The sequence below is a fragment of the Trichomycterus rosablanca genome, chromosome 1 (assembly GCF_030014385.1).
Source record: "Trichomycterus rosablanca isolate fTriRos1 chromosome 1, fTriRos1.hap1, whole genome shotgun sequence".
NCBI lineage: Eukaryota > Metazoa > Chordata > Actinopteri > Siluriformes > Trichomycteridae > Trichomycterus > Trichomycterus rosablanca.
In genome coordinates, this window is record NC_085988.1 from 40,511,350 (window position 1) to 40,538,336 (window position 26,987).

At 38.7% G+C, this 26,987-nt stretch overlaps 1 protein-coding gene across 1 annotated transcript in view; it reads left to right on the plus strand.

Annotated features, from left to right (window-relative positions):
• Positions 1 to 1,484: 1,484 nt before the first annotated feature.
• LOC134321256 (A disintegrin and metalloproteinase with thrombospondin motifs 20-like) overlaps positions 1,485 to 26,987 on the plus strand; it is a 155,588-nt gene continuing 130,085 nt past the window's right edge. Inside the window, exons 1-3 of the mRNA XM_063002890.1 lie at positions 1,485 to 1,767; positions 4,469 to 4,818; positions 18,176 to 18,338. Of these exons, the coding sequence (XP_062858960.1) occupies positions 1,677 to 1,767; positions 4,469 to 4,818; positions 18,176 to 18,338 (604 nt within the window). The 5' untranslated portion in view covers positions 1,485 to 1,676. The remainder of the gene's footprint in view (positions 1,768 to 4,468; positions 4,819 to 18,175; positions 18,339 to 26,987) is intronic.

The window sequence follows — 26,987 nt, forward strand, 5'->3', positions numbered from 1 at the left end:
CTTCACATTGTGGAGTCATAAACAAAGACCGTGGCTAAGACTAAAGATGTCTGCAGTCTCTGGGTCCCTAAGAAGTTTATTCTGGCTGGCTGCTTTTGAATATATTTACAACTGGTCCAAGTTTGCTACATTTGAAGATAATGGATCTCACTCTAGTCCTTGATGCTTTAAAAAAAAGCTTTAACTGTTTTTAGATTCATGATTTTTTATTATTATTTTATTTCACGTATTTATTTTAGCTTTGTTGGAGTTATGTTGATACCATGGTATGATGTGCTTGTAGAAACTTTAAGGTGACTTAAAGCTCATATGGCTAGCGTGCCCAGAGAATTTGGTTAATTTGTTAAAAAAAGTGGAAAACATTCCTCAAATAACTGGTAGCTCAGTCCTTCAGGTATCTGACTAATAAGGACAATAAGGTGAAGCTGGTTTAAACTCCACCATGGTCAAGTGCCACTGTTGGGCCCATGAGCAAGGTTCTTAACCCCTAGTAGCTTGTATCGCATTTGGTCGCAGTTGTAAGTCGCTCTGGATAAAAGTGTCTACTTAATGCCAGAAAAGTGTTAGGCTTACATTTTTTACCACATACAGTGGTACCTTGAAATTCATTGTCAATTGGTTCTGGGAGTGGCATTGAGTTTAAAAGGCATTGAGTTTCAAGGTATTTTTTTCCCATAAGGATGTATGAGAAACCTGTTAATGCGTTCCATGATCCCGTGAAACTGCATATATTTTAGGCTAATGTAAAATAATGGGGTTGTTTTTTTACACTTATACACTGAAAATAACACAAATATAATATAAAAACACTGAAATAAAAAGCTTATTCTCAACATTTCTCAGAACCTCAGGCTGTAACACAAGTTTAAAAGTGAAACAGTGCGGAAAATCCAGATAAACACAGACACATGTGGACGCTTTCAGAGTGAATCTGATGGTTATGCCACACAAATGCATTTTCGTCTGATATTCGCACTTTGACACAAGGTATCACTGTATTGTGCCGTGGTAGCTCAGCAGTTCAGGTACTGGAATAATGATCAGAGCTTAGCATATAATTTCTGCAATAAAATCGGTTTTACACACCCATTGTTGCTGAAGCAACAGAAATACATCATTAGGACGAATGTCCACATACTTTTGAGTATAAAGTGTACTTTTAATTAGGATATGAGCTAGCATTTTATGAAAGTATCTCGACGTGTCCAGCACTGCAGAACAGAATGACCTGCAGTCAGTGGAGCTCAGGACTTTTCTCAGTAGCAGACTGAATTTTCTGATTGGCTAAAGTTCTCAGATGGGCGTGTCCAGGCGCTGAACTCGGCTCGGAGTTTGGTGTGTATGGGGGTGTCTTATGGATGACCGAAAGAAAGCCGCCGAGTTGGCAGCGACCCTCAACCTACAGCGAGCACCGACTGCTGGTGTTCAGTCCGCGCTGCGAGAACGCGCACCAGTTAGCCGCCACTCGCGGGCCTGACGTTGGGTGTACGGGGGGTTTGCTGTGCGATGAGGCCAGTGCACTGGATTAGATTGGCGCTGCAGAAGAGAGCCGCGGATCACAGGCGCTGGTTCTGACAAGCCGGGAGAAGGAGAGCAGAGAGCCGGATAGAGGTGAGGCTGCTCCCGCTGCTGCTGCTCCCACTGCTGCTGCGGCTTGTGCTGCCCGGAGTAACACCATGCCGCTGGCAATCTGGCTGCTGGGACTTATGTGTCACCTTGCTGCACTCGCCCGGAGCTTGCACACGCATCGACTTCACCCAAAGCAAGGTAAACTTTAGGATATATCCCAGATGCGCAAATCTGCAAAGGTTTTTGGGTAATAAATATAAATTACAACTCAGATTTTTACAAACTTGTTGGACTTAAATTTTCAAAAACGTGCTACTTTAATTGTCTCTTTATTGATTTGCACTAATCGCGCAGCTATATTCCAGGTCGCGGTGCGTCCGGTGCAGCCCGAAAACTTTGAAAAGGAACACAATCCTGTGCCGCAGGGCACAAGTGTTTTGCGTACTTTAGGCTGGATGCAATTTAGAGTAGCCAGTCCACCTACTGTCACTGTTTTTGGTAGATGTCAGGAAACCAGAGTAGCCGTAGGAAAGTCAAGAATCAAACAGACTCATTATAGACAAGTGTCGAACCCAGGTCCCACATGGGTTCCATGACCATAACCATGCAGTTTCCAGTTCCAACTATACCAGGAGGTGGTTTGGTTACTCCAAAATTTCTCAGTGGTTAAGGTACTGGACTAGTAAACAGAAGGTTGCCGGTTCAAGCCCTGCCACCACCAAGTTGCCACTGTTGGGTCCCTGAGCAAGGCCCTTAACCCTCAATTGCTCATCGTGTTAAGCTCATTGTGTAAGTCGCTTTGGATAAAAGCGTCTGCTAAATGCTGAAAATGTAAATGTGTGTGATGTTGCGGCTTTAATAAGAGTGAACTGAGTGAATTAAGAAAGATGTTTGACACTTCTGCTTTATCCATGGAGTCATATTTATTGACTCAGTTAACCAATAGGAGTCGCCTCTATTGACTCCCAAACGGCTCTCAAGCCGCACTGTCTTTCCACAACAGCAATAGAGATTGTTTTTGTTCATAACTTACATTTTCACATATTCATTTTACATATACATATACGTTTTACAATTTAGAGTAGCCAGTTCACCTACTAACACTGTTTTTGGTAGACCTCTGGAAACTAGAGTAGCCGTAGGAAAGTCAAGAATTAAACAATTAAATAATTATTAGACTCCTTACAGACATTGCTCCCAGGGTCCAACTTGAGTTCCATGACCATAACCATGCAGTTTCCAGTTCCAACTATACCAGGAGGTGGTTTGGTTACTCTAGAATTTCCCGAGGTGTATGTAAGTGGGTGTGTGATGTTGCGGCTTTAATAAGAGTGAACTGAGTGAATTAAGAAAGATGTTTGACACTTCTGCTTTATCCATGGAGTCATATTTATTAACTCAGTTAACCAATAGGAGTTGCCTCTATTGACTCCCTAGGTCACAGTGTCTTTCCAAACATAGAAAAAGTATTAACAATATTGTATCCAGTTAATGTACATAGTGATTGTTTTTACAATTCAGAGTAGCCAGTCCACCTACTGGCACTGTTTTTGGTAGATGTCAGGAAACCAGAGTAGCCGTAGGAAAGTCAAGAATTAAACAATTAAAGAAGTATTAGACTCCCTACAGACATTGCTCCCAGGCGAAGTTCCACTGAGTTCCATGATCATAACCATGGTTTCCAGATCCACCAGGAGGTGGTTTGGTAACTCTAATTTGCCCACGGTGTAAGTGAGTGCATGGGTGTGTGATGCCATGCCTGGTTATTAAATTAAGAATGACGTTTGACACTTCTCTATTCATGGAGTCATATTAATTGACTCAGTTCACCAATAGGAGTCGCCTCTATTGGCTCCCAAACGGCTCCTAAGTCACATTGTCTTAACAAACAGAGAAAAAGTTAACAACAATAATGTACCCAGTTAATGTACATAGTGATTCTTTTCGTTCGTAACTTACATTTTTAAATATTAAACTACGTTGATTAACAAATAACATGAATTGCATTGTAGTTGAAGCTATTTAAGTTTATGACAAAAAGCAAAATGCTATAGTACATATAACCTATAACGTTATACACATACACTCTGATGATCATGTCATGGTTTGGTCATTAAATGTTGGACTGATGGTAGTTAACTGTAATACACTCATTGAACGCATCAAAACCTGAGTTACTTTGATAAGGGCCAATTCCTTATAGCTAGACAACTGGGTTGAAGTATCCTCAAAACAGCAAGGGCTGCTGACAGGCAGCCATGGTAAGTACCCACAGGGTTCGAGGAGGGACAAGCAATGAGGTTTTGGGTGGCCAAGACTCATTGATGCCAGAAAACATGAAGGCTATGGCATCTGGTATGGACCAACAGAAGGGCTGAAGTGGCTCAAATTGCAGATAATTTTAATACTGGTGTATAAAACCCTTCTATGTATCACTTCTCACTTTGAATAAAAGTGTCTGTTAAATACAAATGTAAATGTGTATAGGGCTCTTGAGTCACATGCTTCTGTTTACTGTTGAAAGCACCTGGAACTGGACATTGGATCAATGGAAAAAGATTGACTTGTTCAATAAACCTTCAAACTGGTCAAACGAATTGCTGTACAGTATGACCCCAAGATTTTTAGCCCCAAATTTCCCCCAAATCCACTTTTTTGTAATGCACTGCAGGCCCGAAAGGCAGGAATAGATATATATTAACAAATGAAATGAAGTTGACCAGAAAAAACATGAAATATTTTGGGTTCATGCTGTATGCAATGAAATTAAAGTCAATGTCACTGCATTTTTTATTTGCATTTGCCATACTGTCCCAACTTTTTCTGATTTGGGGTCATTTGTATATTCACCTGAACATGGACCACCTTGACATTTTGTATTTTTTTTTTCTCCCCCCAGAGAGTTTCATCAGGCAGCTGTCAGCATATGAAATTGTAACTCCGGTTCGATTGAATGATTTTGGGGAGTCATTCCCACATCAGCGGCACTACAGGCGAAGAAAGAGGAGTGCAGACCAGGATTTGGCAGCAGCTTTCAGAGTGCATTACCGGATCGAGGCATTTGGTGAGCGCTTCCACTTCAACTTGAGCGCTGATGCAGGCTTCATTGCGCCAACCTATGCTGTAACGCACCTGGGATTGCCAGAGGACCCTGGGCCCAACACTGAGGATATGCGTCACTGCTTCTTTCGAGGACATGTCAATGAACAACAGGGACACCCTGCCGTCTTTAGCTTGTGCACCGGCCTCGTAAGTATCACTGACTTCCCTCAGTATTCAAACGTGTGTAGCTGTAGGTGTAGTGAACTCCCTGCACTTGTGTATAAAGTCACAGAGAGAAGTGCTGTACTTTACAAGCCCAGATTACACTTGTACGTTCAATGTGTCCTGCATTTTGATTGTATTCAAAAGCTTTTTCAACCACATGCATTCCATAGCACCTAACTGGAACATAAACTATATGGCCAAAATATGGTGGACACTAGACCATGAGCTTGTTTGACATAATATTTCAAAACCGTGGTCACTGATATAGAGTTGGCCCTTCTTTGCAGCCTAACAGCCTACATACATCTGGTCATTATTTTATTTGTTTGTTTGTTCATTAGGATTTTAACATCATGTTTTACACTTTGGTTACATTCATGACAGGAACAGTAGTTACTCATCACACAAGATTCATCAGTTCACAAGGTTATATCGAACACAGTCATGGATAATTTAGTGTCTCCAGTTCACCTCACTTGCTCACTTTGGACTGTGGGAGAAAACCGGAGCACCCGGAGGAAACCCACACAGACACGGGGAGAACATGCAAACATGCAAACTCCACGCAGACATGGGGAGAACATGCAAACATGCAAACTCCACCTGGACCGCCCCATTTGGGGATCGAACCCAGGACCTTCTTGCCGTGAGGCGACAGTGCTACCCACTTAGCCACCATCATTATTTTAAACAGAAAACCCATCAAACTCTAACAGTGTTCCATCACTGCTCAATCAGAATTCAATTCAGATACAAGACACTTGTAGTGACAAGGTCTAAATGGGCAAAGGGTTTGGGCAATTAATTTTAAATTGGTTTTAAATGGCATTGCCCATAACCCTGGTACTCAAGACCAAACTGACATAACAAGTTTATAATTATATGCACTGTGTCACCCTGATTATTTTGACCAAAAGTATATTCTTCTCTTACTGTTAAGTTCAACTCATGTTTTGGTAAGTCAGAAACTGAGTTGTATTTGACTTAGTATATAAGATCATAACATAACTTTTCATTCTAATTTTATAACAAGGGGAAAAACTAATCTCAGGCTATTTCCTTAAGTCTTCTTTGTGGCTGGATTTAGAACCAGTTTTAAAGTGTCTTGGGTAGGTATGTCAGTAATCACTACGTGGACATAATCCAGACACTTAAGAAACATGAAACACAAAGGGGTAAATAGGGTCACAGGTAATGCGTGCCAACTGATAAAGGCTATGCTGGACTATCCGAGTTAGCTTTAATGAATTTTCGACTTGGTCTTTTGAACAAGAATATAAGATATATGATTAAAGAGATATGCTTTGGCCGTTGGAAGAAGGTTACTTATTGTAAGTGTGCCAGCTGGCCGTAGTTTGAGACTTCCCTGTTAAACAATATCCTTCATAATGTGGTGAGCCGGTATAATTGCAGGCACAGCACAAAGATATTTATACTCTTTTATTCTGCATAGAAATGAAGATGATACAGTATACAATTTGCCAGTCATTGTCATGATATAGAGTAATAAGGTTAGAGAAGAACACTGAGGTTCCAGAACTAAAAAGAACAAATATTTACCAAAAATAATTAGTTTGTTTTTTTTAGACTGTCTTTTTAAAATTGCAAGTAATTTCTAATCTCCTGCTAAAATACTAAATTACATTTTTCAGGATAAAACCCACATCACATTTTCCATTGTTATAACCATGTAAATAAGGCTGAAACATGACTACATGTAGAAACAAACAAAAAGTGGAAGGGAAAGTGATTAAATGACACATTCTTGTGCATTATAAGATCCCCAGTTTTTTCTCTCATAAATGAAAATAAATACACAGTTATATACCTCTTCCTCGTATTCCTGTATTGCAGAATTGCATTTTGACATCAACCACTTAATGTGGTACTGGCATTAAAAGAAGGATGGTTGTATAGAAAAAAAAATCCATACTGTTAAGTACAGTGAAGGATTTGTGATACAGTTGGATAGAAAAGGATTTGTGTAAGGGCAGTTGTAGCTCAGTGGTTAAAGTACTGGACTAGTAATCAAAAGGTCACTGGTTTAAGCCCCACCACTGGCAGGTTGCCACTGTTGGGCCCTTAAGCAAGGCCCTTAACCCTCAATTGCTTAGACAATATATACTATCACAGTATTGTAAGTTGCCTTGGATAAAAGCGTCTGCTAAAATGCCAAAAATGTAAAGGCCCTGGAAATGTTGTTAGAATACACGACATAGTAGTCTAATTACCCATACATATGATTCCACGAACAAATTGTTTCATTTACACAAAATTAAGCTTTTTGCCACAGTCTAGGCTGAAATTTTGATTTCTCTTATTCTTGAACTTGATGGTTCATTTAATCCCAAAGTTGTTAAGTGGGGTTGAGGCTAGGGCACTGTGCAAGAAAACTGGAGTTTCTCCACATCTAACTAGTAAAACTATGGCTGTGTCCGAAATCGCATACTTCCATACTGAAGAGTACACGAAAGCACAAGTGTGTGTGAATACCTAGTATTCATTAAACAGTACGTGAAAAGTACCCGGATGACCCACTGCATGGGTAGCCATTTTTTGAGTATGCAAACAATGCACACTTGTGGTCCGATTATCGATCCCATAATTCAACTGGAGCTGCAAAGGCATTCGTAGCGAAGAAGAAAGATGGCGGAAAGCAGAGTAAGACAAACATTAAAAATGTAATGATTAAGTACAACCCTAAACAACGTTATGAGTAGCTTTGTGGAGAACGACTTAATTAATTTTGTCTGATTTTAAAATTGTTTAACTGTGGCGATGAGACGTCTGCATCACATGTCATTGGTAAGATGGCTCAAATTTAGTACGTGATATAAGTATGTGATTTTGGACGCAGCATATATGTCTATATGAAGCACACTTGGTGCACAAGAGTGCCAAGACATGCTGAAACAGGAAATGACTATCCCAAAACTGTTGACACAAAGTTAGAAGGATATAATTTATTTTATATAATTGATTGTATACATCTGTTAGCAATTAAGTGTGGCTAAAATATTTGATCTTATAATTAGACATAATTAGCCTTAATACCAAAGATCAAATTTCTCCATAATATTTTTACCCATCCTTACAAAGTGTGTCAGTAACTTTGAAGCTGATGTCATAAAGTGTTACCCATATTATAAAAGAGATGCCATTATTAAATTCCACAACAGCTAAATAAATGAAGGTTAGGGTGTCTCAGTGTCATACAACAGCTGCAGTAGTATGAATTTAAACTAATATTCCTTAATTGCTAATGCAATACATATTGAGCACATAGCTAATTCAGCAGCATGATTGGGAAATGCAGAATACCCCAAACTATTCAGGTTTTACCCCTCTTTTTAAATTCATGCTTCTTTTTTAATATTCAAATTAGTCTGGTGTTTAATATAAAATTTTGGTTTTGGGCTGTCTGTACAGAGCCATTCTTTGATTTGGCTCTTTGAGTTTGGTTTTTGCCTCAATTACCATTTTGCATGTGTTTGTTTGTTAATTAGTTATTTTAGTGAGCATGCTGTAGCCTGATGGTTAAGCCCTGGTGGTTAAGGTACTGGACTAGTAATCAGAGAGTCGCTGGTTCAAGCCCCACCACTACCAGGCGGCTGCTGTTGGGCCCTTGAGCAAGGCCCTTAACCGTCAATTGCTCAGACTGTATACTGTAACTGTAATGTACAGTGTATCACAAAAGTGAGTACACCCCTCACATTTCTGCAAATATTTCATTATATCTTTTCATGGGACAACACTATAGAAATAAAACTTGGATATAACTTAGAGTAGTCAGTGTACAGCTTGTATAGCAGTGTAGATTTACTGTCTTCTGAAAATAACTCAACACACAGCCATTAATGTCTAAATAGCTGGCAACATAAGTGAGTACACCCCACAGTGAACATGTCCAAATTGTGCACAAATGTGTCGTTGTCCCTCCCTGGTGTCATGTGTCAAGGTCCCAGGTGTAAATGGGGAGCTGGGCTGTTAAATTTGGTGTTTTGGGTACAATTCTCTCATACTGGCCACTGGATATTCAACATGGCACCTCATGGCAAAGAACTCTCTGAGGATGTGAGAAATAGAATTGTTGCTCTCCACAAAGATGGCCTGGGCTATAAGAAGATTGCTAACACCCTGAAACTGAGCTACAGCATGGTGGCCAAGGTCATACAGCGGTTTTCCAGGACAGGTTCCACTCGGAACAGGCTTCGCCAGGGTCGACCAAAGAAGTTGAGTCCACGTGTTCGGCGTCATATCCAGAGGTTGGCTTTAAAAAATAGACACATGAGTGCTGCCAGCATTGCTGCAGAGGTTGAAGACGTGGGAGGTCAGCCTGTCAGTGCTCAGACCATACACCGCACACTGCATCAACTCGGTCTGCATGGTCGTCATCCCAGAAGGAAGCTGACGCACAAGAAAGCCCGCAAACAGTTTGCTGAAGACAAGCAGTCCAAGAACATGGATTACTGGAATGCCCTGTGGTCTGACGAGACCAAGATAAACTTGTTTGGCTCAGATGGTGTCCAGCATGTGTGGCGGCGCCCTGGTGAGAAGTACCAAGACAACTGTATCTTGCCTACAGTCAAGCATGGTGGTGGTAGCATCATGGTCTTGGGCTGCATGAGTGTTGCTGGCACTGGGGAGCTGCAGTTCATTGAGGGAAACATGAATTCCAACATGTACTGTGACATTCTGAAACGGAGCATGATCCCCTCCCTTCGAAAACTGGGCCTCATGGCAGTTTTCCAACAGGATAACGACCCCAAACACAACCTCCAAGATGACAACTGCCTTGCTGAGGAAGCTGAAGGTAAAGGTGATGGACTAAACCCAATTGAGCACCTGTGGCACATCCTCAAGTGGAAGGTGGAGGAGTTCAAGGTGTCTAACATCCACCAGCTCCGTGATGTCATCATGGAGGAGTGGAAGAGGATTCCAGTAGCAACCTGTGCAGCTCTGGTGAATTCCATGCCCAGGAGGGTTAAGGCAGTGCTGGATAATAATGGTGGTCACACAAAATATTGACACTTTGGGCACAATTTGGACATGTTCACTGTGGGGTGTACTCACTTATGTTGCCAGCTATTTAGACATTAATGGCTGTGTGTTGAGTTATTTTCAGAAGACAGTAAATCTACACTGCTATACAAGTTGTACACTGACTACTCTAAGTTATATCCAAGTTTTATTTCTATAGTGTTGTCCCATGAAAAGATATAATAAAATATTTGCAGAAATGTGAGGGGTGTACTCACTTTTGTGATACACTGTAAGTCGCTTTGGATAAAGGCATCTGCTAAATGCCGAAAATGTAAATGTAGTGAAGTGATTATTTATGCTGACGTAAGCGGTAAATAGGAGCAGTGTAAATTCCTAAGCTGCATGACTATGATGTTTCTCAGTAGGACTTTAATGACCGCAGTCTTTTACCTATGATAAGCTTACATGGCCATACATCCGATGGCCATACACCATTTAGGTGAGTGCCTCTGATTGGTGTTTTATTATATTATGTGGTAAAGAAATGAACCAGTGACCTTTGGAGATCTTTATTTATAATTTATGTATTTAGGTAACCACACTGCAGTGACTTCTGGAGTAAATTATCTATAAAAAGCAGCACCATCTGCAGTTTATGACTTACACATTTACTTAAAATAACCTTATATATGGACTGCTGGTCTCTTTTATGCCCTCACTATGATATGCTAGTTAGGTGTATAAGGTGTGCAAAGAATAGCATTGTCGGTGCAGAACAGTTTTCACCTCCGTTTACTGTTTTGAGGAGACATATTCTCACTGTGCCCTCTTAGATGTTCTTAAGGTACTTTGGTTTTCTTCCATTTTCCAAAAACCTTTTAGTAGGTAAACTGGCTGTAATGGTTGACTGGCTTTAATGACTTTTATCTAAGTGTGAAAGAAAGCATTCCAGCTTTGTGTCTGGGTTCCAGACAACCAACAACTCTCATCAGGAGAAGGTGGTTACTTAAGAGTAATGAATTAATTAAATGAATGAATGCAAAGTTTCAGGATTAAAGGCAATTATGGAGGCCACATTTAAACATTTCAGCACTTATTCCTGAACAGCAGCTGACTTTCCACATAGACATTCTGCTGCTGATATTAATACCTGATAAGGTTTGTCCTGATAGAACTTTAGTCTATTTGTTAAACTAATACATAATAAACTAACTAACTAACTTTACTGCTTAGATATCTAACATCATTTTACTTTATTATTATTATTATTATTATTATTTTTTTTTTCCCCTATCTGTTATCAAAGGGGTGTCCCAACACTGACCACTGGACAAAATTAAATTGGGCCAATGTTGGGCCCACAGAATAAAAATTTAAATTTAACTTTAGACCAGGGCTGGCACGGTGGCTCAGTGGGCAGCACAGTCACCTTATAGCAAGAAGGTCCTGGGTTTGATTCCCAGGTGGAGCGGTCCAGGTCCTGTCTGTGTGGGTTTCCTCGTGGAGCTCTGGTTTCCTCCCACAGTCCAAAGACATGCAAGTGAGGTGAATTGGAGATACAAAATTGTCCATGACTGTGTTTGACATTAAAGGCTTGATGAATCTTGTATAACCAGTGATTACATGTTCTATCATGAATGTAACCAAAGTGTGTAAAACATGATGTTAAAATCCTAATAAATGAATAAATAAACAAATACATTTGGGGTCTTGTACTTGGATTTAAAGGTGGCTGGGGGTCTGATGGCTGTTAAATGGTTGTTCAATCGACAAACTTCAGCTGGCCCAAAGTTTTCAACCCTTGAATTTCTGTAACCTAGGACGGGATGATGTGATACACTGAACACTTTTCTAGACTATAGTAATTTAAGAGATAATGCAAAACAAACTTTCCCATTGTAAGGATGTAACAGAGCTGGCTGAAGATAAAGAACGATTTGAAACAATGTGAAACAATGTGAAATGTGTGAGTTCTGTTTTTCCACTTCAAAGGGTGCTTATACAATGTCCTCTTGTCAGCTTTAAAAATTAAGTTCTGTGTATTTTGCTTACTACAGAATTTAATTATAGAAATATATGAATATAGTAACTTTGTGGTTGCTATGGTTACAGATCAATGCCTTATGTTGGTGTGTCAAGTTTGCTTTTAGAGGTTCACACATAGCAGCTTATGCAGTTATGAAGGCCCCTGTCTGTACTCTAATTTAATAACCTCTATGAACAAGCTGTTTTCTGGTGGCCTTGAGTACAGATGCTCACAGTCATTCCACGAGGAGACACTGTGTAACTAGAGCCTATAATAAACCTTCCATAATGCTGTGCCATCTTTTCTCCTCTATTCATTACTACTGTAATAATGTTTGCTAATGCCCTCACTGAACCAGGTGATGAGCAAATGTATTAGCAAATATTGTAAGAAGCCTAGCAGAAGATCCTACTTTTTTGTAGAGATATGTTGGACTTCAACTTTGGTTCCACAGAGAATAGAAAGTCCTGATATAAAATGGAAAAATAAGGCGCCCAGGTGGCGCAGCGGGATATTCCGCTTACACACCAGCACCGAGTTTCTGAACTCCCCGGTTTGAAACTCTGTGTTGCCACTGGTCGGCTGGGCGCCATCTAGCGGACATAATTGGCAGTGCCTGCAGCAGATACTAATTGGCCACTGTATCTGCAGGGTGGGGGCTGAACTATGTGTGTGGGTGGGTGGGTCTTCATACTCTGTGTAAGGACCCTGATTGGCGGAAGTGTAGGACGCCTGTGCAGAATGCAGGGGCGAGAAGAGGAGGGCTGTGCACGTGTCGAAAGAGTGCTCTCCTCGGATGCGATCTGGTATCTCTCAGCAGCGGAAGACAAAATTGAGTGTGCTAAATCGGGAGGAAAATGGGGAGAAAATGCATTAAAAAAAGGGAAAATATAGTCATCCAATTTTTTTTAATAACGGTTACTTGTATGTCAATTACTTTTAAGCTAATTTATAGAATGATTATAAGCCTACATGAGACAAGTTTTATTTCCATTTTATTCTATGAATGTGTGATGGTTTAATGTACTTCCTTTGCATGGTTATCGTACTATTTTCAGAATGGAACTGGATTTACCCTTGATTCGCTTCATGAGCATCAGTCACTATAATGTGTTTTTCATTGTGGATATGTTTTTACAGCACGTGCCCGGCTCAGTTATGTCATGTTTCCACCCCAAGGCTGCTTTCAGATGTCAGAATTCCCCCTCTTTACTCTGAGTGGAAATAATCCTCCCAGTAATAGTGTTTAAACCCACAATATCCTGTTCAAATGAGCATATGAAATGACTGTGTACACACCACCATGCTAGTACTGGAGGAGCTCATAGTAAAATAAATAATTTCTTTACAAAACAGGTCTTTCCTGCCATGATTTCAGAACAAGATTCCATAAACATTCATCAAATGCTCTTGAGTTTTTGTGCCATAGTCAGAGTACAGCCAAGCACTCATAGCAGGGGTTTAATACTAACATTATGCATATCACAGGACCATCAAATATGGAGTCTTGATCTTGTTTTAGTCCTGACTAGTTTTACCATGAATAGAGCAATTTTCAATGTGATACTGATATCAGAACACCATCATAGCCCACTGTATAATAGCCCACAAACAGACTAAGAAGTACTTTGTATAAGGAAGTTAATTTACTCCTGATGCACTGGAATTTACAGTTGATCTTGCCAACACTGCAGGAAAGAGATGATTTTGTCGGAATATGGTACAACCACAATCATTATATTGTAAATAATCATAGCCACTGTTTACTCGAGAATAACATAACTCAAACATAAAGCACATAATTTTTCTTTCAGCTTTATGTGGCACAGTTACACAGCAGTTAAGGTATCATATTTTAGAGAAATCTTATGTATTTATGGGTTTTTGCATTTTTATTGTTCATTTTATTATTATTTTTTATAATTTTTCCCATCAGCTTCATTGTTTTACTGTCTCTTAGAGCTGTCCCCCTGTTCTGATAAAACAAATGTGGCTTCTGGCTTCCCAGTGTTTGTTTTTGTTGTTTCAGGAAATTATATGACAGCCTTATATGTCCATCAATTACAAAAGATGTTCATCCTTACCAGTTTGTATTTAATGTTCAAGCCAGTATTGGCTTGTTACAAGTACCTAGTATGTATATAACCACGGTGTCCCTGGTTGTCAAATCCATTGCAGTGGGAGGTGCAACAGATTCAACTGCACCTGAATTGATAAAAATAGCAGATTTGTATTTTATAGAAAAAAATAAAATAATTTAAGGAGTGGAGTTCAGGCAGTTCATGGAAAAGTAGTAATACTTCAGTGTAGGTAGTTCCCTGGTATTTATTTTACACTGGCAGTGGTGTATTCTTTGATTAATGAGATGTTGTACCTCTATGAGTGTATCAGGTTACCAGTAACCAATAGCCAGTTTGGTTGTTGGGATTTTTAAATACTGTTGAAACTTGCTGGCCTCTTTAATAGGAACACATACCCTGTTAGCACTTGTTGTAGGTGTATAGATACATACTGGATTATCTTGTTTTTCATGCACAATGTGTGTTAATCTTCTTGTAGTCTTTTATCTGTGGACACTTTGAGATCACAGGATGCTGTTGGCTTTATATTTTCAGATGGAGTAGTAATCTCCTCCCAGCACTGACATTTAGGTTTTTGATATATATATAATGTATACACTTGGTATACATTAGAGAATAAGAAAGCAAATAAACAGAGGTAACTGCAGGTCAATACAAACCAAATAAAATATACAAAATACTTTATTTTAGGATGAAAGACTTCATTTGCATTACATTTGTGGCATTTAGCAGACACTTTTATCCAGAGCGACATACAATTATGACTGAACACAACTAGACCAATTGAGGGGCTCAGGGGCCTATCAGTGGCAACCTGGTGGTGGTGGGGCTTGAACCTGCAGCTTTCTGATCACCACTGAGCTACCACTGTTCTCTGTAATCAGTGTTCAGAGAAAGTAATGAAGCATTAGTTCAGTAATGGTAATAATGATGTCCTTTCCAAACTAAACAAAAATCGCTTGTGGTTACGGACCCAGGTATTCAAACTAACAGTTAAATGCAAAAAAAGACCATATAAAATGTCTCTTGTCTTTGTGCAGAACTGATTCAAATGATCTATGACTGACACATTATACAAAGGGGCCTAGAAAATGTGTACATACTTTAATAGTGGTTATCTTTCCCCTTTTTTGCAGATTTCATATTGTGTGTAGTGCTGGACAATAATTCAATATCGATATATGTCGCGATTGAAAATGTTTCAATAACGGTGATATGATTTTTAAACAAATTCGATTGATACACTTTATGTCAGTGCGTGATGACGTATGCCACAGGCACTCACTACCTGTATAGGTAAATGAGTGAGTGACCAAAACACTACTAGATCCACAGCAACTTGCCACATAAAAAATAAGGTATAAGACAGTTTCTGTGCCACCCCTGTGTGAGCAATGGTCTCAGTCTGGCCACCCCTATGAAAATTGTCTGGCTCCGCCACTGTCCACAGTTGAAAAAGAAGCAGACGAAATAGCTGATAAGAGAGGAAAGACTAATTCAGTGGTGTATTCAGCTTGTATTTCTTGCCAGAAACCTCTAGGAGTCATCAACCCTCAAACAAGGCCATTGCAACAGCAACATGTTTTAATTGTTGCTCTTTTTTCTGTATTCTTCAAGCACAACACCTGCTGTAGCAAATTCTGCAGCAACTCTAAGCATTTTTTATATTCTTTATCCTGTTGAGCACTTTTGTTTGAAAATGTTTACATACAAATAAAATTATCAGTCCATGTTGTGGATTAAAGTTGGTTAAGACATATGTTAATATATTATATTATATTATATTATATTATATTATATTATATTATATATTGTCAAAGCTTATGTTTATTTGAGAATGATGTCATATTTTTGTTTGTATACAAATGTTGAATACAAATAAAAGGTGAGATTTCATAGACTTTGCAAATAAATTTTTGGTTTGCAGGTACAGCCATCCAATTTTGGTGTTCTTGGCAGTTTTTCTGACATTTGTATTATTCATATCGATATCGGAATTATATCGTATCAACTGAAATTAGGAGTTATATCGTGATATCAATTTTAGCCATATCGTCCAGCCCTAATTGTGTGTATACAGTTTTGGGTCCCACTGTACATTATATTTGAATAGTAAACCCCTGAGATCACTGCTTTTCTTGTGTTTTACACCTAAAGAAGGCTGTGTTTACAGTTGAAGTTAAATCTGTCATTTTTAGTTAAGCAATATTTTAGTAAAAAGGGAATAAAGTTCCTTAACTACTGTTTCAGCTTTTAACTTGGACGCAAAGCATGTATACACTGGTAATACTTCACTAATTCACTTACACACAGACGGATGAATGGATCATTACAGTGGAAAAACATACAGATCTTGTATGTTGTTTATTTGCAAAAACCAAAGGTTATTTCCTTTTCATTTCAACAGTACATTTAATCTGTAATAACTTTTTTTATTTTTATACCTGGAACTAGGGATGTCCCGATCCGATCTCAAAGATCGGGATCGGGGCCGATCAAGGCATTTTTTAATTGATCGGAATCGGCTTTACTAAACCCGATCTTAATCCCGATCTTTTGTGTTACGTCAGCATGTCCGCTGTGTGGAAATAGTTTAAATTGAAAAGTAAAACAAGTCCAACAGTGAAGTGTAACGTCTGCACTGTGAGCATTTCACGAGGCGGTGGGAGCAGAGCTGCGTTCATGTGTGAGAGTGTGTGTGAGTTAAGGATCACTCCGGTTTACAAAACAACGTAGTGATGCACTCGTTTAATAAAGAAATAAATGCACAGTATATTCACATATTGTCGGGAGCAGAACACTTTATTAACTTCTTCTGTTATGGTACCGAATAGCCGACAGTTGAGTCAAGCACGCTATTTCATGTTCTATGGAAGGCCTAAAGGGTCAAAACACACTCACTTTGTGTACAAACCTCCATCAAACCATTGTCACGATACAAGCACTTTAAAAACTGGCTTTCCTTCATAACAAAAGAGCCTTTCCATTTTATTTTGGTATTCAGGTTTTACTGTAATGCTTTTAAGTAACTTTTTTTCTTATATTCAAGTTAAGCTGCTACACAGATTTCTGTTCATTTTTAGTGTATCACTGCATTAAACACTTTTTTTTCTTTGAATGTAAAGTTTAAAGTAAAACTGTAATTATCTCACTCATTTTGATTGATTTTGTAAAAATACAAAAACATCAAGCAATAGTTTGGATGCAGCATTTTCCCCTTCAGCACTGCAGAGCTATTTAGTTGTTAAACATATACATTGGATTAATTTGAATAATTGTAATGTACTTGAAGTGTGCACTGTGTGAACAGTATTATCTAGTTCTTATCTAGACAATATCTAGAAAATACAAGTATCGGTTTGAGAATCGGTATCGGATCGGGATCAAAATTAATAATCAGGATCGTATCGGGAACAAAAAAACGTGATCGGGACATCCCTACCTGGAACATTTTTTTTTTACATACTTTATGCATTAAAAAAGTAAAGTCCTGATCTTTAAAATGATCAGTGTTCCTATTAATAATAATAACTGCACAAACTTTATAATAAAAACTGCTGTATCATACCGAAATGAATGTGCATAAAATAAGTTAAACAAGATTGTTGGAATCTGGGCAATATATTTCGGCTGTGCAATGCATCTATTATTCGCTTCTTTTCACCTGCACCGGCTGGGTTCATATTGAGATCCGTATTGCGCATGGAGAGACTCACCAATCTTTATTATGTGTTGGTGGGCCACCATTGTCCAGCCAGCAGAGGTCGTAACTGAAGTGGTTATGAGGAATCCATCCGGCACTACCTCCTTGGACAAGCCAATTATTGTCTGTATAGATGCCCGGCTAGCCGATAGCAAAGCTAGGATTCAAACTTGCGAGTCAACACTGGTGGCCTAGCGTGTTTTACCACTGGGCTACCCGAGCAACCCTGAGTTGCTTTTTAGCAAAAGTGGCTTTTATTGTATTGGATTCTCTGTAATAGGTGTACTCTTACTTTATGTCCAGTGTAAGGCTACTGACTCATTGTGGACTTGAGGTGGTTACTAAAGATTTTTGAATGAGTGAGTGAATGAAGTATGTGATTCCAGTAGTTAATATGTGTACATTTTGCCTTGTCTCTATTGTCTGGTTTGCACTTATAGTAGAATAGTTGAAAAATAACTCAATAAATGTATGTTATACATGTTATATACTATTGTTATTTTTCAACATCTTTATCATCATTGCTCTGTTTTCTCTGATCCTCAGATTGGCACATTTACAACCCATAATGGAGAATATTTCCTGGAACCACTGATGAGCGCTGATGAAGAGCAATATGATGAAGAACACAATAAACCTCATCTTGTGTACAAACATGAAAGGAGGAAGAGTCCAGAGAGTGACCGAGCTGAACCATGTGCTTCTTCAGGTAATTATTACAGTTATATGCGTTCCATAGCATTGTTATTAATGCAGCATTTAAACCAATGTGTTGGGACAAATTGTCACATACTATGTGTGCATGTTGGGTTTAGTGTGCAGCTTGTTTTTTGGTTTGATGCCCATGTTACCGGGTTAGGGCCGTTACAGGGCATATGTAAACAGTACAGCAAGCCCAAAGCTATATTGATTTTTAACATTTTCCTTCAAGTTGTCATTTTCAATTCCCTATTGCATGCACCAGTCACATGTTGGCAGTGTAGGACCACAGGCATTGTTGTACCAATGCCAGATTCATATAGAAAATGTGAACAAATGCAATAAGAACCAATAATCATCAATATTTAATTACATGTGTCCCAACACCTTAAACAGACAGGTGGAGCTGCTGCTGCTGCAGGAAATAGGTAATCCTACATTCATCCTTGACTGCCTCAGACATGGCCGATTGTGTTTGTTGTGACTGACCAAGCTGGTGGCATCACTATCCGAGTTCACATGCAGCCTGATAATCCATTAATATTCACTAATGTAACACTAATAGCTCCATTGGAATAAAATGCATCCATGTATGCACCTTAATTGGAATAGACTAGACTGATTTAAGCTATTCTGAATACAACTGATATAGAGCAAGTAAAATAGTGTAAGTTATATTAAGCAATATCAAGTTGTTCAGCCAAGTATTTAAGCAAGTGAAGGACAGTGGGTTCACACAAATGATAGAGCAAATTAACAATTAATTTATTACAAAGCTAAAAGCCAGAATGCTAAAAGCAGCTGGGTTTACCATCATTTTAAAGCAATAAAATAACAAACACACCATCTGAAAACTTAGGTAACATGCTGCTGCTCCTCTGACTGGACTCACATGATGCTTGTTGCCATGGTAGCATGTACACTAAGTGGCACTCTACACATGCGCGTCGTTTTGGACTGGATTACTTGTAGCATGCATGTAAACAGAGTTTTTTAAATTAGATTGTTGAGTAAAATGAACATATAAACACCTCAGTCTTAATCTATAATTTGAATGAATTGAGTCGTATTGGAAAAAAATCTTTGCATGTAATCACAGCCACGGTGTCTTAAACTGTCTGAAAGCCTTTGAGTGGTTTTACTTACTAATGCTATAAAAGCAGCCCATGCAGAGTCAAGAAAGGTTAACTTTGTGAATATGGTGGGAAATGGTGTTTTGATCTTTAGCGCTTGGAGTGTTGCCCACCCAGGTAACAGTTAAATGAAGTGTTTATTAGAACAGCTGTGTTTGGCACCAGTGTTAGGTCATTAAAATTCTTTACTTTATTACAGTGAATCAGTTCCAAAAACCTGTTGAGTGTGCAGTCATGTTTTTAAAGCATCAGCCTCCCAGGGTGAAAATCAATGCTCTGGTGCAGCTGTGAAAGATAGGGGCCTTGTGATAATTAGTAACCCTCTCAAAGCCTCCCATTTCATTAGAATTTTTATGGTTTAAGCTTTTTGGTGGTGTCAAGGCCCCCTTCAGTAAAGTGACCCCGAACAGTTCACTGCAACAAAAAACGTAAAGGATCGCTGGCTGTTCTACTCATGAGCGGCCTTTATGTTCACTGTTATAAATCTTGTATGCGCTGGCTGTTTGATTTGCTTGTAGTCAGAACTCAGGCATTGTGGCCTGACCAGGGACATTGTGTGGGCCGTAATGGTAAGTGGTTTAAATGACCCAGAAGGCCAGGCTGATACCTTCTTAATATCCCTCCTATTCACTTAAGTGGTCTGTGTGTGGTTTTCAAACATTCGACTTGAATAGAACTATACAGGGTGGTTTCTGCGCTGGTGTTTGATAGTGCTGAAACACACACACACACACACACACACACACACACACACACACACACACAAATTTAGACTTTTCGAAGTTGAATCAATTTGTGTAGTGTGCTGTTTAAAGATGACTTATTTTCATCCCCTGATGTCTGTATAAATTATATACACACACACACATATGTCCATACTATGGTGGCCGAGAAGTGCAAAACAAATTAACATTTTAGAAAACAATACACAGGAAGTGCTTGTTGCTTACCTGCTGTCAATCAAACTGTTTCGCAAGGGTGAAGTGAACGGATTTTGTGATGGTAACGCTAAACAATAGTGATGTGCAAATGAAGCCTCATTAAAGCTTTTTCCTGATTGTGCTGAAAATACCTGAGCGGGGGAGGAGGGGGGGTGGTTAGGGTTGCACTTATAAAAAATATAACGGGTCTTACACCGTCATGAGAACATTATGAAAATGTTTTATTTAGGGTGTTTAACATATATTATTTTAATTCTTTATTATAATAAGTCAGAACCATATTTTAGGCAAAACAACACACTCTGCCCACTGCGCTACTCATACAGCGGTGTATTAAACAGGTTATTATGCTGATAAACCTGCGCACACACTGTTGGTAAGACTATCAGTGAACACTACTTAATATAATAACTAAATGCTTTCTAGCAGCAGTTTGCTTCTGTTTCATACACATCGCCCTGTCTCTGTCTAATCTGCAGCATTTCTCTCCCATTGATAAAAAATACGGAACAAAGCGAACTGAAAATTGAACTGATACGGGACGCGACGTTTAGTTTCCAAATAAGGAACGATTCCATATTTTACGGGACAGTTGGCAACCCTAGTTTGACTGTCTCTTATATAGTCAGTAAGATAAAAGACAGCACCAAAGCTTTGAATCAGTCCCGCACATTCCTGCTGGTTTAATACAAGCTCCGATACACTGAGTCGAGTGTTACAAAAGTGAAACAAGCTTCAAAGCCTCGGTATCAAATGTTCCGTCCCTACTAAACAATGTTTTGTCCATTTTGTGTTAATTATTTCAGCCAGTTGGCCGCTTTTGTTTTTCTTGTGGGAATTCCTTAGATGTTTAGAAGAGTGGACGGTAGATAGAGATGCACAGGTCACGTCTAAACGTCTGCACTTTTAAACAATCTAAGGACTTCCCACAAGAAAAACAAACGTGGGTCAACTGGATAAAATAATTTCCACAAACTAGACAAAACATTGTTTAGCGTTACCATCACAAACTCCGTTCACTTCACCCTTGCGAAACAGTTTGATTGACAGCAGGTAAGCAACAAGCACTTCCTGTGTATTGTACCTACCCTTTCCGTCAGATCTGCCATTTGTAAATTTGTTTCGGCACTGGTAAAAGTGTTTTAGCTCTTGTAAATTTGTTTCGGCACTGGTAAAAGTGGTTCAGCTCTTGTAAAGTTGTTTCGACATTGGTAAAAGTGTTTTAGCTCTTGTAAATTTGTTTCGGCACTGGTAAAAGTGTTTCAGCTCTTGTAAATTTGTTTCGACATTGGTAAAAGTGTTTCAGCTCTTGTAAATTTGTTTTGGCATTGGTAAAAGTGTTTCAGCTCTTGTAAATTTGTTTTGGCACTGGTAAAAGTGGTTCAGCTCTTGTAAAGTTGTTTCGACATTGGTAAAAGTGTTTTAGCTCTTGTAAATTTGTTTCGGCACTGGTAAAAGTGTTTCAGCTCTTGTAAATTTGTTTCGGCACTGGTAAAAGTGGTTCAGCTCTTGTAAAGTTGTTTCGACATTGGTAAAAGTGTTTTAGCTCTTGTAAATTTGTTTCGGCACTGGTAAAAGTGTTTCAGCTCTTGTAAATTTGTTTCGACATTGGTAAAAGTGTTTCAGCTCTTGTAAATTTGTTTTGGCACTGGTAAAAGTGTTTCAGCTCTTGTAAATTTGTTTTGGCATTGGTAAAAGTGTTTCAGCTCTTGTAAATTTGTTTTGGCACTGGTAAAAGTGTTTCAGCTCTTGTAAATTTGTTTCGGCACTGGTAAAAGTGTTTCAGCTCTTGTAAATTTGTTTTGGCATTGGTAAAAGTGTTTCAGCTCTTGGAAATTTGTTTTGGCACTGGTAAAAGTGTTTCAGCTCTTGTAAATTTGTTTCGGCACTGGTAAAAGTGTTTCAGCTCTTGTAAATTTGTTTTGGCATTGGTAAAAGTGTTTCAGCTCTTGTAAATTTGTTTTGGCATTGGTAAAAGTGTTTCAGCTCTTGGAAATTTGTTTTGGCACTGGTAAAAGTGTTTCAGCTCTTGTAAATTTGTTTCGGCACTGGTAAAAGTGTTTCAGCTCTTGTAAATTTGTTTCGGCACTGGTAAAAGTGTTTTAGCTCTTGTAAATTTGTTTCGGCACTGGTAAAAGTGTTTCAGCTCTTGTAAATTTGTTTCGACATTGGTAAAAGTGTTTCAGCTCTTGTAAATTTGTTTTGGCATTGGTAAAAGTGTTTCAGCTCTTGTAAATTTGTTTTGGCATTGGTAAAAGTGTTTCAGCTCTTGGAAATTTGTTTTGGCACTGGTAAAAGTGTTTCAGCTCTTGTAAATTTGTTTCGGCACTGGTAAAAGTGTTTCAGCTCTTGTAAATTTGTTTTGGCATTGGTAAAAGTGTTTCAGCTCTTGGAAATTTGTTTTGGCACTGGTAAAAGTGTTTCAGCTCTTGTAAATTTGTTTCGGCACTGGTAAAAGTGTTTCAGCTCTTGTAAATTTGTTTCGGCACTGGTAAAAGTGTTTTAGCTCTTGTAAATTTGTTTAGGCACTGGTAAAAGTGTTTCAGCTCTTGTAAATTTGTTTCGACATTGGTAAAAGTGTTTCAGCTCTTGTAAATTTGTTTTGGCATTGGTAAAAGTGTTTCAGCTCTTGGAAATTTGTTTTGGCACTGGTAAAAGTGTTTCAGCTCTTGTAAATTTGTTTCGGCACTGGTAAAAGTGTTTCAGCTCTTGTAAATTTGTTTTGGCACTGGTAAAAGTGTTTCAGCTCTTGTAAATTTGTTTCGGCTCTGGTAAAAGTGTTTCAGCTCTTGTAAATTTGTTTCGGCACTGGTAAAAGTGTTTCAGCTCTTGTAAATTTGTTTCGACACTGGTAAAAGTGTTTCAGCTCTTGTAAATTTGTTTCGGCACTGGTAAAAGTGTTTCAGCTCTTGTAAATTTGTTTCGGCACTGGTAAAAGTGTTTCAGCTCTTGTAAATTTGTTTCGGCACTGGTAAAAGTGTTTCAGCTCTTGTAAATTTGTTTTGGCACTGGTAAAAGTGTTTCAGCTCTTGTAAAGTTGTTTCGACATTGGTAAAAGTGTTTTAGCTCTTGTAAATTTGTTTTTGCATTGGTAAAAGTGTTTTAGCTCTTGTATATTTTTTTTGGCACTGATAAAAGTGTTTCAGCTCTTGTAAATTTGTTTCGGCACTGGTAAAAGTGTTTCAGCTCTCGTAAATTTGTTTAGGCACTGGTAAAAGTGTTTCAGCTCTTGTAAATTTGTTTCGGCACTGGTAAAAGTGTTTTAGCTCTTGTAAATTTGTTTCGACACTGGTAAAAGTGTTTCAGCTCTTGTAAATTTGTTTCGGCATTGGTAAAAGTTTTTCAGCTCTTGTAAATTTGTTTTGGCACTGGTAAAAGTGTTTTAGCTCTTGTAAATTTGTCTTGGCACTGGTAAAAGTGTTTCAGCTCTTGTAAATTTGTCTTGGCACTGGTAAAAGTGTTTCAGCTCTTGTAAATTTGTTTTGGCACTGGTATAAGTGTTTCAGCTCTTGTAAATTTGTTTCGGCACTGGTAAAAGTGTTTCAGCTCTTGTAAATTTGTTTAGGCACTGGTAAAAGTGTTTCAGCTCTTGTAAATTTGTTTCGGCACTGGTAAAAGTGTTTCAGCTCTTGTAAATTTGTTTCGGCACTGGTAAAAGTGTTTCAGCTCTTGTAAATTTGTTTCGACATTGGTAAAAGTGTTTCAGCTCTTGTAAATTAGTTTCGGCACTGGTAAAAGTGTTTTAGCTCTTGTAAATTTGTTTCGGCACTGGTAAAAGTGTTTTTAGCTCTTGTAAATTTGTTTCGGCACTGGTAAAATTGTTTTAGCTCTTGTAAATTTGTTTCGGCACTGGTAAAAGTGTTTTAGCTCTTGTAAATTTGTTTCGGCACTGGTAAAAGTGTTTTAGCTCTTGTAAATTTGTTTCGGCACTGGTAAAAGTGTTTCAGCTCTTGTAAATTTGTTTCGGCACTGGTAAAAGTGTTTTAGCTCTTGTAAATTTGTTTCGGCACTGGTAAAAGTGTTTCAGCTCTTGTAAATTTGTTTCGGCATTGGTAAAAGTGTTTTAGCTCTTGTAAATTTGTTTCGGCACTGGTAAAAGTGTTTCAGCTCTTGTAAATCTGTTCCGGCATTGGTAAATGTGTTTCAGCTCTTGTAAATTTGTTTCGGCACTGGTAAAAGTGTTTCAGCTCTTGTAAATCTGTTCCGGCATTGGTAAATGTGTTTCAGCTCTTGTAAATTTGTTTCGACATTGGTAAAAGTGTTTCAGCTCTTGTAAATTTGTTTCGGCATTGGTAAAAGTGTTTCAGCTCTTGTAAATTAGTTTCAGCATTGGTAAAAGTGTTTCAGCTCTTGTAAATTTGTTTCGGCACTGGTAAAAGTGTTTCAGCTCTTGTAAATTTGTTTCAGCATTGGTAAAAGTGTTTTAGCTCTTGTAAATTTTTTTCAGCATTGGTAAAAGTGTTTCAGCTCTTGTAAATTTGTTTCGGCACTGGTAAAAGTGTTTCAGCTCTGTTTTTTTTGTAATTTTGTTTTCTAAAATGTTAATTTGTTTTGCACTTCTCGGCCACCTTACCATACACACATACATACATACATACATACACATCTGTGCAGTTTTTAATATGTATATACAGTGAAGCCCGAAATTATTCATACCCCTGGCAAATTTTGACTTAAAGTTACTTTTATTCAACCAGCAATTTTTTTTTTGGACCGGAAATGACACAGGCGTCTCCCAGAAGATAATAAGACGATGTACAAGAGGCATCATTATGGAAAAAAATATTTCTCAGCTTTTATTTACATTTGAACAAAAAGTGGCATGTCCAAAATTATTCATACCCTTCTCAATAATTAATAGAAAAGCCTTTATTGGCTATTACAGCAATCAAACGCTTCCTATAATTGCTGACCAGCTTTTTGCATGTCTCCACTGGTATTTTTGCCCATTCATCTTTAGCGATGAGCTCCAACTCTTTCAGGTTGAAGGGTCTCCTTGCCATCACCCTGATCTTTAGCTCCCTCCACAGATTCTCAATTGGATTCAAGTCAGGACTCTGGCTGGGCCACTGCAAAATGTTAATGTTTTTGTCCGCTAACCATTTCTTCACCACTTTTGCTGTGTGTTTTGGGTCGTTGTCGTGCTGAAATGTCCACTGGTGCCCAAGGCCAAGTTTCTCTGCAGACTGCCTGATGTTGTTGTTGAGAATCTTGATGTATTGATCTTTTTTCATGATGCCGTTTACTGTGATTAGGTTCCCTGGTCCATTGGCTGAAAAACACCCCCAAATCATTAGGTTCCCACCACCATGTTTGACAGTGGGGATGGTGTTCTTAGGGTTGAAGGCTTCTCCTTTTTTACGCCAAATGAAGGATACATCATTGTGGCCAAACAATTCAATTTTTGTTTCATCTGACCATAAAACAGAAGACCAGAAGTCTTCTTCTTTGTCCAGATGAGCATTTGCAAAGGCCAAGCGAGCTTTTGTGTGCCTTTTCTGGAGAAGTGGCGTCCTCCTTGGTCTGCGTCCGTGGAACCCAGCAGTGTGCAGTGTCCGTTGGACTGTCTGCCTTGAGACGTTGCCACCAGCAGAGCCCAGATTCACCAGGATGGCCTTGGTGGTGATCCTTGGATTCTTTTTCACCTCTCTCACTATCCTCCTGGCCAGCACAGGTGTCACTTTTGGCTTCCGACCACGTCCTCTGAGATTTTCCACAGTGCGGAATGTCTTGTATTTTTTAATAATACTTTGCACTGTAGCCACTGGAACTTGAAAACATTTAGATATGGCCTTATAGCCCTTTCCTGACTTGTGAGCTGCCACAATGCACAGCCGCAGGTCCTTAGTGAGCTCCTTTGTCTTAGCCATGACTGTCCACAAACCAACTGCAGAGAGTTGCTGTTTTTCACCTGTTGAGTTGATTAAAACAGCTGTTCCCAATGAATCAGGGTAATTAGGATGCTTTAGAACAGCTTGGACTATTTGGAATGGTATAGAACTTTGGATTTTCCCATAGACTGTGACAGTTTGCAAAGGGTATGAATAATTTTGGACATGCCACTTTTTGTTCAAATGTAAATAAAAGCTGGGAAATATTTTTTTCCATAATGATGCCTCTTGTACATCGTCTTATTATCTTCTGGAAGACACCTGTGTCATTTCTGGTCAAAAAAAAAATTGCTGGTTGAATAAAAGTAACTTTAAGTCAAAATTTGCCAGGGGTATGAATAATTTCGGGCTTCACTGTATGTATATATGTATATATGTGTACACATTCATATATATACACCGATCAGGCATAACATTAAAACCACCTCCTTGTTTCTCTACATACTTTTTTAAGCCTGCTTTCACTCTGTTCTTCACTGGTCAGGACCAGCCTAAAAAGGTATGTAGAGAAACAGATGGACTACAGTCAGTAATTGTAGAACTACAAAGTGCTTCTAAAAGCAAATGGAGCTGATAAAATGAAGTGTGTGTAGAAACCAGGAGGTGGGTTTAATGTTATGGCTGATCAGTGTATACACACACACACACACACACACACACAAGGTCATTGTAATATGAAACATCCATTTAGTAA